The sequence below is a fragment of the Osmerus eperlanus genome, chromosome 7, assembly GCF_963692335.1.
Source record: "Osmerus eperlanus chromosome 7, fOsmEpe2.1, whole genome shotgun sequence".
NCBI classification, from domain to species: domain Eukaryota; kingdom Metazoa; phylum Chordata; class Actinopteri; order Osmeriformes; family Osmeridae; genus Osmerus; species Osmerus eperlanus.
In genome coordinates this window covers 5339147-5353074 of record NC_085024.1, presented here as the reverse complement: position 1 = coordinate 5353074, position 13928 = coordinate 5339147, and the positions used below count along the sequence as shown (strand labels likewise).

The window sequence follows — 13928 nt, the reverse complement described above, 5'->3', positions numbered from 1 at the left end:
CGTATGGTTGTCTGTGTGTGTGTGTGTGTGTGTGTGTGTGTGTGTGTGTGTGTGTGTGTGTGTGTATTTGTGTGTGTGTGCGTGTCAGACGCTGGCCAGCCTGCCAGACCAGGACTCTTTCTATGATGTTGTGGACTGTCTGGAGGAGCAGGGGATTGAGGCCATGTCCAAGAGGCACCTTGGACGCAAGGGCACGGATCTGGACCTGATGGAGCAGTTCAACATCTACGAGGTCAGCCAGCCTCACCTCACCACACAGCCTCACCACACAACTCCACATCACAGCCTCACCACACAACTCCACATCACAGCCTCACCACACAACCACCACACAGCCTCACCACACAACTCCACCACACAGCCTCACCACACAACCACCACACAGCCTCACCACACAACCACCACACAGCCTCACCACACAACTCCACCACACAGCCTCACCACACAACCACCACACAGCCTCACCACACAACTCCACCACACAGCCTCACCACACAACTCCACCACACAGCCTCACCACACAGCCTCACCACACAACCACCACACAGCCTCACCACACAGCCTCACCACACAACTCCACCACACAGCCTCACCACACAGCCTCACCACACAACTCCACCACACAGCCTCACCACACAGCCTCACCACACAACCACCACACAGCCTCACCACACAACTCCACCACACAGCCTCACCACACAGCCTCACCACACAACCACCACACAGCCTCACCACACAGCCTCACCACACAACCACCACACAGCCTCACCACACAACTCCACATCACAGCCTCACCACACAACTCCACCACACAGCCTCACCACACAACTCCACCACACAGCCTCACCACACAGCCTCACCACACAACCACCACACAGCCTCACCACACAACTCCACATCACAGCCTCACCACACAGCCCCACCACACAGCCTCACCACACAACTCCACCACACAGCCTCACCACACAGCCTCACCACACAACTCCACAACACAGCCTCACCACACAGCCTCACCACACAACTCCACCACACAGCCTCACCACACAGCCTCACCACACAGCCCCACCACACAGCCTCACCACACAACCACCACACAGCCTCACCACACAACCACCACACAGCCTCACCACACAACTCCACCACACAGCCTCACCACACAACCACCACACAGCCTCACCACACAACTCCACCACACAGCCTCACCACACAACTCCACCACACAGCCTCACCACACAGCCTCACCACACAACCACCACACAGCCTCACCACACAGCCTCACCACACAACTCCACCACACAGCCTCACCACACAGCCTCACCACACAACTCCACCACACAGCCTCACCACACAGCCTCACCACACAACCACCACACAGCCTCACCACACAACTCCACCACACAGCCTCACCACACAGCCTCACCACACAACCACCACACAGCCTCACCACACAACCACCACACAGCCTCACCACACAACTCCACATCACAGCCTCACCACACAACTCCACCACACAGCCTCACCACACAACTCCACCACACAGCCTCACCACACAGCCTCACCACACAACCACCACACAGCCTCACCACACAACTCCACATCACAGCCTCACCACACAGCCCCACCACACAGCCTCACCACACAACTCCACCACACAGCCTCACCACACAGCCTCACCACACAACTCCACAACACAGCCTCACCACACAGCCTCACCACACAACTCCACCACACAGCCTCACCACACAGCCTCACCACACAGCCCCACCACACAGCCTCACCACACAGCCTCACCACACAACTCCACATCACAGCCTCACCACACAGCCTCACCACACAGCCTCACCACACAGCCTCTCCACAGAGCCTCACCACACAGCCCCACCACACAGCCTCACCACACAGCCCCACCACAGCCTCACCACACAGCCTCACCACACAGCCCCACCACACAGCCTCACCACACAGCCCCACCACAGCCTCACCACACAGCCTCACCACACAGCCCCACCACACAGCCTCACCACACAACTCCACATCACAGGCTCACCACACAACTCCACATCACAGCCTCACCACACAGCCTCACCACACAACTCCACATCACAGCCTCACCACACAGCCTCACCACACAACTCCACATCACAGCCTCACCACACAACTCCACCACACAGCCTCACCACACAGCCTCACCACACAGCCTCACCACACAACTCCACATCACAGCCTCACCACACAGCCTCACCACACAGCCTCACCACAGAGCCTCACCACACAACTCCACCACACAGCCTCACCACACAGCCTCACCACACAGCCTCACCACACAGCCTCACCACACAACTCCACATCACAGCCTCACCACACAGCCTCACCACACAACTCCACCACACAGCCCCACCACACAGCCTCACCACACAGCCTCACCACACAACTCCCCATCACAGCCTCACCACACAGCCTCACCACACAACTCCACCACACAGCCTCACCACACAGCCTCACCACACAGCCTCACCACACAACTCCACCACACAGCCTCACCACACAGCCTCACCACACAACTCCACCACACAGCCTCACCACACAGCCTCACCACACAGCCCCACCACACAGCCTCACCACACAGCCTCACCACACAACTCCACATCACAGCCTCACCACACAGCCTCACCACACAGCCTCACCACACAACTCCACCACACAGCCGCACCACACAGCCTCACCACACAGCCTCACCACAGAGCCTCACCACACAGCCCCACCACACAGCCTCACCACACAGCCCCACCACAGCCTCACCACACAGCCTCACCACACAGCCTCACCACACAACCACCACACAGCCTCACCACACAACTCCACCACACAGCCTCACCACACAGCCTCACCACACAACCACCACACAGCCTCACCACACAGCCTCACCACACAACCACCACACAGCCTCACCACACAACTCCACATCACAGCCTCACCACACAACTCCACCACACAGCCTCACCACACAACTCCACCACACAGCCTCACCACACAACTCCACCAAACAGCCTCACCACACAGCCTCACCACACAGCCCCACCACACAGCCTCACCACACAGCCTCACCACACAACTCCACATCACAGCCTCACCACACAGCCTCACCACACAGCCTCACCACACAGCCTCACCACAGAGCCTCACCACACAGCCCCACCACACAGCCTCACCACACAGTCCCACCACACAACCACCACACAGCCTCACCACACAACTCCACCACACAGCCTCACCACACAGCCTCACCACACAACCACCACACAGCCTCACCACACAGCCTCACCACACAACCACCACACAGCCTCACCACACAACTCCACATCACAGCCTCACCACACAACTCCACCACACAGCCTCACCACACAACTCACCACACAGCCTCACCACACAACTCCACCAAACAGCCTCACCACACAGCCTCACCACACAGCCCCACCACACAGCCTCACCACACAGCCTCACCACACAACTCCACATCACAGCCTCACCACACAGCCTCACCACACAGCCTCACCACACAGCCTCACCACAGAGCCTCACCACACAGCCCCACCACACAGCCTCACCACACAGCCCCACCACAGCCTCACCACACAGCCTCACCACACAGCCCCACCACATAGCCTCACCACACAACTCCACATCACAGGCTCACCACACAACTCCACATCACAGCCTCACCACACAGCCTCACCACACAACTCCACATCACAGCCTCACCACACAGCCTCACCACACAGCCTCACCACACAACTCCACATCACAGCCTCACCACACAGCCTCACCACACAACTCCACATCACAGCCTCACTACACAGCCTCACCACACAGCCTCACCACACAACTCCACATCACAGCCTCACCACACAGCCTCACCACACAACTCCACCACACAGCCTCACCACACAGCCTCACCACACAGCCTCACCACACAACTCCACATCACAGCCTCACCACACAGCCTCACCACACAGCCTCACCACAGAGCCTCACCACACAACTCCACCACACAGCCTCACCACACAGCCTCACCACACAGCCTCACCACACAGCCTCACCACACAACTCCACAACACAGCCTCACCACACAGCCTCACCACAGAGCCTCACCACACAGCCGCACCACACAGCCTCACCACACAGCCTCACCACACAGCCCCACCACACAGCATCACCACACAACTCCACATCACAGCCTCACCACACAGCCTCACCACACAGCCTCACCACACAGCCTCACCACAGAGCCTCACCACACAGCCCCACCACACAGCCTCACCACACAGCCCCACCACACAGCCTCACCACACAGCCCCACCACACAGCCTCACCACACAGCCCCACCACACAGCCTCACCACACAGCCCCACCACACAGCCTCACCACACAGCCCCACCACACAGCCTCACCACACAGCCCCACCACACAGCCTCACCACACAGCCTCATCACACAGCCCCACCACACAGCCTCACCACACAGCCCCACCACACAGCCACACGCAACATCAATGCCTCAGTTTCCCCCTTGCCCCTTCACCTCTCCTGAGTAAAGAAGCGTTCCGTCTCAGTGCCCACCACTCTCTCACGTCCTGCTTCCTCCTGCGTCCGCCCCAGTCCACCTTACGCCACGAGGACGGCGACGACGACGCGCAGCCCTCGCCGTCCGGCCGCAAAGACCGGCGGCGGGCCAGCGTGGGCGGCAGCAGCGAGCGGAGGGGTCTGGAGCGACGGCGGAGCCGGAGACACTCCCTCCAGAACGGGCGGGGCCACGCCTCGGCCCCGGCGTCCCCCAGCAGCCCGCACTGCCACGGACACAACGGACACTTCCAGGCCTTCGGGGGGCAGCGCATCGAGGACATCAGCGAGAGGTGAGGGAGGGGAAAGGGGGGCTCGGAGAGAAGGAGAGAGAGGGAAGGAGGGAGAGAAAGCAAGAAAGAGAGAGACAGAGAGAGGGATATAGGGAAAAAGAAAGAAACAGAGACCGAGAGAGAGAGAGAGAGAGAGAGAGAGAGAGAGAGAGAGAGAGAGAGAGAGAGAGAGAGAGAGAGAGAGAGAGAGAGAGAGAGAGAGAGAGAGAGAGAGTGAGAGAGAGAGAGTATATTTCCACTGTCATTGTTGCTATGCATTAACTTGAACTTGGCAGCAGAGTCTGAATTGGTTAACCTTCTAGGTTGGTGTGGTTGGTGTCATGTAGGTTTGAACATTCTCTGCCAAACACAGTCCTCGCCACCCAGAAAGGGTCAACTCTGAAGACCCCACCGAAAATGTCCCATATGATTCTCTCAGGCTCCATGTAGTTCTCCTTCTCTGTTCAGTTGAACAGGAAGTGCCTGGTCTGCCAGTCTTGTATTGTGTTACAGTCTTGGAGAGACGCGTCTGTAATAAGCAGAGCCAAACTGGGGAATTTAATTATATAGTAATAAAAGAAAAGCAGCGTCGGGGCTGCTGTTGCAAACGGACATTTAGATTAATATTTCTTTCATTCTTTAGCCGGTGCTGCTGAAGGAAATAGGAAACTTCTGGAGGCACCCTGATATGAGCCTTATCCTCTGCTAGCAATTCTGTACGGGAATTTAAATTCCTCACTGACATATTTTTAATCCAATGAATTCCAATGTCCACACAATCACACAGGGAATATGAGATAGGATTGTTGATGTTTAAGGGGTGATGTTGTGTGTAAAGGGTGATTTTGACAAGGAGTGTGTGAGTGTGTGTGTATCTGTGTGTGTGTGTGAGCCCTGCTTTAGCTTGCATGCGTGTGTGAATGTGGTTGTGTGTGTGTGTTTGCTTACGGAAATTATTATTTTAGAAACCCTTTTTCTCAATGTTTATTATATAGTTGTCTCTGAAGTTCCGGAACTGTAAAAAGGACTACAATGGCTTCAATCTGACAGTGAATTAGACCCCAGCCTTTTATCTACTCAAACCCCCACTGGCAAGAGACCTGCTGTTAACCTCTCAGTCTAATGCACACACTAACCTGATCCACAATTATGAATGACAAGCCTTTTTAACTATCATATCTGTTAGCATTTCTGGTAGCACTCAGTTGTGCAGATAGCTGAATTCAACCCAGCATGTCACATGACACAGACTCCGAGCAGTCCACCGCAGGAAACCCAAGCCTCCTTTGAAGGGTTTTCCATATCGTTAATGAAATCCAGCCGTCCAGCATGGGATCCTGATAGCGAGGTGGCCACGGACTCACATGAGCATACGGGTGCCAGACTCCTTTATCGGTGCAAACAGTCAAGATGTGACCACACAACCACAACAGTCTCAGTGGCCATCTGTTGAATGAGTCACATTCGAGAGCTCGTTGTGTCATGTCACCTGTGAGTACGCTTGTGTGCGAAACGGGTCCGGGACAACGGAATAACCGTTTTTCCATGGCCAATTCTCTCGTTTATACTAACATGTCTCTCTCTGTCGTATGTATTATGATAAGGGCGCTGTGTGTTCCTGTCTTTCGTTTCTCGCACTCCTGCATGTGCTGTCTGTCGTTTTATGGTCCGTTTCTCTGCTGTCTGTGTTTTTACTGTATGTTGTCTCCGTGCAATTTCTCTTCTTTTTTCTTCTTTCCTCTCTTTCCTGCCCTCTCCCTTCCCTCCCTCCGCCCCTCGGCCCCTCCCTTTGACCACAGAGAGGAGGAAGAGGAGGAGGAGGAAGATGAGGAGGAGGATGATGAGGAGGAGGTGGACGATGAGAGTCATCCAATCACTGAGGCCTCTAGACAGGGCCTACACAGGTATCCAAGGACAGCTGGTTTTCACAGCATTCAACCCCAGCCCTATTGGTCCTTCTAGAACGTTCTAGACTGTCCTGTATTCATACCACTTGGTGTTTATGAGTATAGAACATCCTGTGTATTCTTATGTGGGGTTTGAATGTATTCCTTCCCTCTGTCCCTGTGCTGTGCTCTCCTCTGCTCCTAGCCTTGGGTCAGCCATGGCGGACTCCTCTACTGTGTGTTTGAGTCTAAAGTGTATGGTTAACCTGGCCCCTGACACCACCAACCCAGAGATAGAGGGAGGGTGTGTGGATGTCTCCAGACCGGGGGCCAGCCGTTCTGTCCCTGTGTCCACCCTACCCCACGGAGGCTTCAGGCCCAGCGCCGTGACTGTCCCTCCCCGACCGTCTGGTCCCGCCTCAGCCTCGGCCCCGAGGAAACTCCCTGGCTCGGCCCGGCTTGTAGGCCGTAAGGGCGCCTCTCTAGCCTCCTCGTCCTCTTCCTCGTCCTCCCCCGTCAGGGGACGTCCGTCCTCCTTCCCGGCCTCCCTCCCCCGCTCCCGCCCCCTCCTCCTCCTCCCCCTCCCTCTCCCCCCGGACGTGGACCGGCAGCGGGTGTCTGGCGGGGCCAAGGAGGGTGAGCAAGGACAGGCCAGGGAGAAGCTCAGCAGGTAGAGGGGCAGCGAAAGCTACACTTCAGCTACACCTGTTGTATTTCAGTTCCCACAAAGGAGCACCATCTCTGATATGCATAGTTGTCCCCAGCACTCGTCTCTCTGTCTCTGTGTTCAGCTAGGTGACTCACTATTCACCTGGCCAAGCAGCTGAAATACCTGTTGTTAACCATCGTACAGAAGTCTAAACACTGTTTTAAGTTTTTCTTCTTTACTTGGCATAAGAAGGACACTTGTCCTATCACTCCCCTGAATGTAAAGAGATTATTTGAGCATAAATAAAGTCCAGCAAAACACGTTTAGCTTGCTTTGGCTTATCCCTCAGATGATAGGAAGGGTTTTGAAGGTCAAAATGGTCAGAGACTGTTACTTTTCCTTGTCAGGCAAGCTCTACATTCCATCTATCATCTCTGATGGTACGTAGAAAAGGAATTGAATGATTTTAACAAAGACATATCCTTTCCTTGACTTGGTTCCTGCGAGGCAAGACGTTCCGTGGAGAACACTACATTTTCCTGACATTTACTGCTCATCTGCCTTTCATTGTGGCACTGTACCACAGTTAAGCCAAGACAAGTCTATAAATAAATTCAAGTATAAAGGGCAACATAATTCAAATTTAAACGTCCCTCAGATCTCAGCGTTGTGAAATCGCCACAGCAATAGAAACTAGACGGAAAGTATGTCTCTTGAACAGCAGAAAACGACCTTCGTTATGTGTCCTTCTCATACCACTCCGACCCTACATGATCCCTCAGTGAGTCGAGAGCCACATGGAAGAAGCCAGGAAAAGCTCCTTAAACAGCCAACCCGATGTGAATTTCAAACCCTTTCATTGATTTCTCGAGGACACACTGCGTAGCATGCTGTTCCAGTGTCCGGTCACCACAGAGAGCCTCGCTGTTTTGTCATCTTTTATCACCCTCCTTCCTTCAAGTCCCCTCTCACGTCCTGCCTCGGTTGTATTGTGTGTGTGCTACCTGCATGCTCCCTGTGTGACGGAAGGTTGACTGGAATGTTCCTCTCTCTTCTCCCTGTCTCTCCTCTCCGCAGTCAGACAGATGTTTCACGTGCTAACACGTCTAGAGTGTCCCGCTGGGCTGAAAGGTAAGACCTCCATAAGGTCGTATTGATTCCCACGCCTTAGTCCCGCAGTACATGTAGGTCTGTGATACCATTACAGACTTCAGGAGACTGTATATTTGTACTCGCTGTGTTTTTTTGTTTTTTTCCTTCGGGCGGGGAGGGGAAGGGGGGGTCGGCTCGGGGACAGCGCTCAGGACGACAGTGCGTCCACGTCTCAATAACAATTTGCTATCGGAAAAGCAATGACTTCTAAATGGCACTGTTGGTTTGCACTGAAAGCTGTTTTTTTGTGGGGGTCATTTTTCAGTTGTATTTATTTTGATGGTGACAGAGAGAGACAGGAAAGGCAGGGAGAGAGAGAGAGAGATGACATGCAGAAAAGGTCCCAGACCAGAATCGAACCCGGGCCCTAATAACCCAGCCCATATGATACATGCTCTACCCGGTTCCTTGCTCTGCTGGTTACTTGGCCCAGGGTGCAGACAGTCTTCCATGACCATCCACACACTCAATATGAAACCCACAGATGTCCTTCACAGTCTGCAAGGTGGTGAGACGTGACTGTCCCGCACATGCAGAAGAGCCCCCTCTGCCCAGTCTCGGTGTACCTGTGTGTTGTTTCAGTCAACACATCTCCACACAGAGCCACACAGCTAGTCAAGCCCAGGATGGAAAAACTCCGGTTATATAACCCTCCTCGTTACTGAATATCACACGTAGTCAGAGCCAAGAGCTCAGCCGGGAAAATCAGGGCACCTGTGCAACCATGACAGTCTCTTCGGTTACTCAGTGGAAAAATCGCGTCTGGGACGATAATGCCGTTTCTTTTCCTTCTCTCTTTCTCTCTCTTCTTCTCGCTCTCTCTTTTTCCTCCACCATTCCCTCCCTGTCTCTGTCTCTCTCTCTCTTATACATTCTCTCTTTTCCCTCTCTGGCTCTCTTCGCTCTCTGTGCCTGTCTTTCTGTCTCTCTTATTTAATCTCTCTCTCCCCCCTCTGTCTCTCTCCTCTCTCTATCTATGTATCTCTCCTCCCTCTGGCTCTCTCCTCTCTCTATCTCCATTTCGGTCTGTCTGTCTCTGTCTCTCTCCAGCAGACACAACAGTGGCCCATACCCTGGGCGTCCCCAGGGCGTCGTGAGCGCCCCCACCACCCCGGTCCACCGTGTTACCGCCTCCCCGGCCTCCACCCCCGACAGCAAACCAGACAGGTCAGCTCCCACATCCACCTCCAGGGGACTCGGGGGCCGTCTCCGAGGCAACCTTTTTGCCCGAGACAACCCAATGAACATAGGTAATGCATGGTTTCAGCCGGATTTGTGGTTGACGGGTGTGTTTGCTGTGTCCAGGCCTGCCTTGGGGGGTCTGCTCTCCTCCTCCTACAGACAGCACCAGGAGTCGCTGGCTGCAGAGAGAGAGAGGAGGAGGCTGGAGAGGGAGGAGCGTCTGCAGAGGATCGAGAGGGAGGAGAGGAACCGCTTCAAGTGAGAGCTAGCATGCACCCTCGCTTGTCTCGAAACAACAGGGACGGGGGGAGTTCAGTGGCGGAGCTTTTAACTGCAGGCCACATGTTCAAATCCCCCCTGAATATTGCTTTGGATAAAAAGCATTTGCTTAGGGTTTTTTTTTTTTTTTTTTTTTTTTTTTTACATTCAGACCGCTCCCCTCAAACAACAAGGATGGGTGTAGTTCAGTGGTTCAGCTTTTGACTGTAGATCAAGAGGCCGAAGGTTCAAATCCCCCTGTATGTCGCTTTGGGCTTTGGGCTTTGGATAAAAAACATGCATCCCACCCATCTCCAAACATTGTGGCTTCCAGGCATTCATCTTGTCAGGACTTTAGATCCACACTCAACCACGAACTGAAAACAGATAGATTATGCCTGTCTGAATCTCTTCACAAGGTTATTATTGGTATTGACTGCGTTTAGTCTGTTTTGTCTGGGATTGGGAGATCGAGGCATGTAGGCCCATGTTATTTACATTTGACAGTTCATTCATTTAGCAGACACTTTTATCCAAAGCGACACAGTAACACAAATAGTGTATGTTGTAAGTAGAGCAGATGTCAGGGATCACAATTGCACCGTTCTAACAGTATTTCGGTGGTTAGAGCCAAAGAACAGTCTGTATTTGACCAGACAGTGCAACAATGATGTTATCATATGTTTGTGACCGACTGGGAGCTATCAAATGTTATCAACTGACTGAGAACTGTTTACAAACTGAACAGGCTGGTCTCTTCTGATTATGGTCATCGGAAAGGCACTATAGCCCAGCAGACACTTGGTCTCTGCTTGGTCTGTTGGCCATATAAAGATCCCTGGAGCTCATGGAGAGGATGGGTCTGGGAACAGGGTTGTTTTATGTCTTTTTAAATTTACGCAGTCTATTCTGTGTAGCCTCTCCGTTACTATAGCCTAGCTTTAGTATCGTAGAATGTAAATGTAAATCTCTTTTTCTCTCCTACTGTATCTCTCTCTCCCTCGCTGTCTCTCTCTCTCTCTCTCTCTCTCTCTCTCTCTCTCTCTCTCTCTCTCTCTCTCTCTCTCTCTCTCTCTCTCTCTCTCTCTCTCTCTCTCTCTCTCTGTCTCCCTTGCCCCCCCTCTGAACGCTGACAGTCGGGATTACGTGGACAAGCGCGAGGAGGTGAGGCACGCCAGAGAAGAGAGGTAGGTCTGCTTCCGAGAGCCGACACGGGTCATGCGTAGAGAGGTAGCACCCTGTCTCCAGCGATAGAGATACGGCGGATACACGATTGAGATACAATGACCACACGATTAGAGACTCAGAGAGGCTCTAGGTTGTCAGCTTTTTGGGAATGGCTAGCAGATGTCTGTAGCTTGCAGATGCCGCCCCGGGCTGAGTTATAGGTGTCAGGGCCTCTCCAGGCCTGCTCTGCATTAAGACCTTTAAGAAGGGAACAGGACAAGGTGTGTAATTGCTTCTTGGCACGGGTCTGCCAGATAAGGAAGGCTGTGTGTGGGTGTATGTACGTGTGAGTGTGTGTGCGTGCATGCGTGCGTGTGTGTGTGTGTGCATAAAATACCATATTTATACTTGAGAGCATTTAACGCATGAATCATTTGTTATTTTTTCCCCTGTTATGCTATGTGGATTTCCTGTAGCATACCACTTGATTGAATGGGGTGTGCAGCATAAATCAAGATAAGCAAAAGCCATTAAAAAGAGACATGTGCTGGTGAAGATCTATCCAACACTCAGCCTGAAGGAGTTGTCAGGGATGCTTCACAAACACTTGGCCACCGTTTCAGGGAGGGAATGAAATTCTTCGTGAAATATTTCGAACCCCATTTGACTTCAATCCACATGTGTGACGTAACATCCATTACGGAGATGCCTGAAGATGGCACCTGGCTGATGTGTATCCCTCCTGCCCGCAGGTACAAGAACGTCGAGAGGCTAGCGTCGGAAGAGTTCGAGAGAGAGCGCCCGCGGGCGCCGACGCGAGGGCGCACGGAGATCACGCTGTGCCTGAGCTCCAACCCCGCCAGCCGCGCCCCCTCCCGCTGTGTCACGCCCTCCTCCGTGGCCAATCAGGAGGAGCCCTCCCCTAGCCCGCCCCAGACACAGGGTAACACCATCAGACGACAGTTCATCCTCCCTCCCGGTTCACTGCCCAGTAGAGAAGGCAGACCACCTGGTTGGCATCTGGCGTTGGTAGAGTAGCCCTGGTCATCAGGGAAGCCAGTACCCAGATGACATCCACAATGAGGGGTGGGAAATTAGAACATTGAGGGTGATTTACATGCGAATTAGAATCCACTGACTCGAGGCCGACAAATTGCCTCATCGGTAAAGAACGAGTCCAAGGGGATCCATGGGATTTGAAAAATCACTGTGGAAATATCTGGGCGACAGGGCGGATATGGATATGGGCGTACAGTACGGTGGATGGATCGCCTTTTGGGTGCCTCAGAAGGCTGTGTTGAGACGCGTCAGTCTGCTGACGCGTCAGTATTGCTCAGCTGAAGGAAACTGGTCGGGGTGAGGCTGTGGAGGGGAGAAAGGGAAGCCGAAACCCGGTGATTTGTATGCGATTGTGGTGCGGGCTTTCCTGTGGTAACCAAAGGGCGGCAGACTCCCATTATGAGGCTCCGTTGACATCCTGCAGGAAGAGAGAAGGTGTGGTGGACTGGACTGGACAGCACCACTAACCATAGACCTTCAGTTTCCCACAGGCTCAGACATGTAGAAACATTTCATTGTGCCGGCGACTTCCACAAAATAGGAGGATTTTATTTTATTATCGAACTCAGATCCTCCATTCAAGTAAAAGTGTGAGATCCGTTTGTCGTATGCACAATGAAACAAGTAACTCTGGGCAATGAGATTATTAAGACAATGTAAGGCGATAACCACGCAGTAGGCATAAAAATACATAAAGAAAAATATGTATATATAAATATATATAGATTTATTAAATAAAATACTGGCCAAAAAGTATTTGGCTTAATGAATGGGTGAATATCTTTGTTTAAAGTAGTTCCCATCACAGTACAGAACATTATAATGTGTTGCAGGAGTACATCAATGTGACAGTTGATTAGTTTGATAGTACACATGCTTTAGGAGCGGAAAGTGAACTGAGCGTGAACTGAAAAATGCTGATTTGTGACAATTTACCATGCCAATGAATAGTGTCAGGAAGCAATTTCGCAGTATTTAGATTCTAAACAAGATCACTTCTCAAGCTCTGTCTGACAATATTAAGGCATACAATCGAAATCCCTAATGTAACACTTTTGTTGTGTCTTGCTCTCTGTTCCAGGAACCGAAAGAGACTTAGAGCCAAGCCTTGACACCGTGACCCGAACCAGAAGTCCAGCGCCAGAGTTAACAGTACCAGACCCTCCCCCAGAACCTCCCTCGGAGGCACCAGACGAGACACAGGCGCCAACCGAGACAGAGGCAGAGGCGGAGGCAGAGGCGGAGGCAGAGAGTGAGGACGTGGCTGAGGCTGAGGCAGAACAGGGCAGGGGTGTAGAGGTAGAGACAGAGCAACAGACAGACGTAGGCGCGAAGGAGGGAGCAAGAGAGGAGGGAGGAGAAAGGGCGGAGGTAAAGAAAGAGCCAGAGGATGAGGTGGAGGTGGAGGAACAGGTAGAGGAAGGGGGAGAAGAGGAGGTGGAAGTGGAGCCAGAGGGAGTCGAGGTGGAGTTGGAGGAGGAGGAGAGGGAGCCGGCGCTGGGGCGAGAGGTGGAGGACAGCGTCTCGCTGAGTGAGAAGGAGAGGCAGAATGAGGAAGTGAACGAGAAGGACAACTGCTCCGCCTCCAGCATCTCCTCGGCCAGCAGCACGCTGGAGCGCGAGGAGCGCGAGGAGAAACTCAACAACGACAACGAAGCAGGTAGGAGAACCCGGCCATAAAAGCGCCG

At 53.1% G+C, this 13928-nt stretch overlaps 1 protein-coding gene across 1 annotated transcript in view; it reads left to right on the top strand.

Moving 5' to 3' along the window:
* Nucleotides 1-92: 92 nt before the first annotated feature.
* The window catches only part of LOC134024202 (FH1/FH2 domain-containing protein 3-like), a 25988-nt gene continuing 12152 nt past the window's right edge, over nucleotides 93-13928 (top strand). The window contains exons 1-10 of the mRNA XM_062466713.1: nucleotides 93-232; nucleotides 4655-4908; nucleotides 6687-6791; nucleotides 6979-7443; nucleotides 8500-8553; nucleotides 9625-9741; nucleotides 9880-10014; nucleotides 11151-11201; nucleotides 11934-12124; nucleotides 13322-13900. Of these exons, the coding sequence (XP_062322697.1) occupies nucleotides 164-232; nucleotides 4655-4908; nucleotides 6687-6791; nucleotides 6979-7443; nucleotides 8500-8553; nucleotides 9625-9741; nucleotides 9880-10014; nucleotides 11151-11201; nucleotides 11934-12124; nucleotides 13322-13900 (2020 nt within the window). The 5' untranslated portion in view covers nucleotides 93-163. The remainder of the gene's footprint in view (nucleotides 233-4654; nucleotides 4909-6686; nucleotides 6792-6978; nucleotides 7444-8499; nucleotides 8554-9624; nucleotides 9742-9879; nucleotides 10015-11150; nucleotides 11202-11933; nucleotides 12125-13321; nucleotides 13901-13928) is intronic.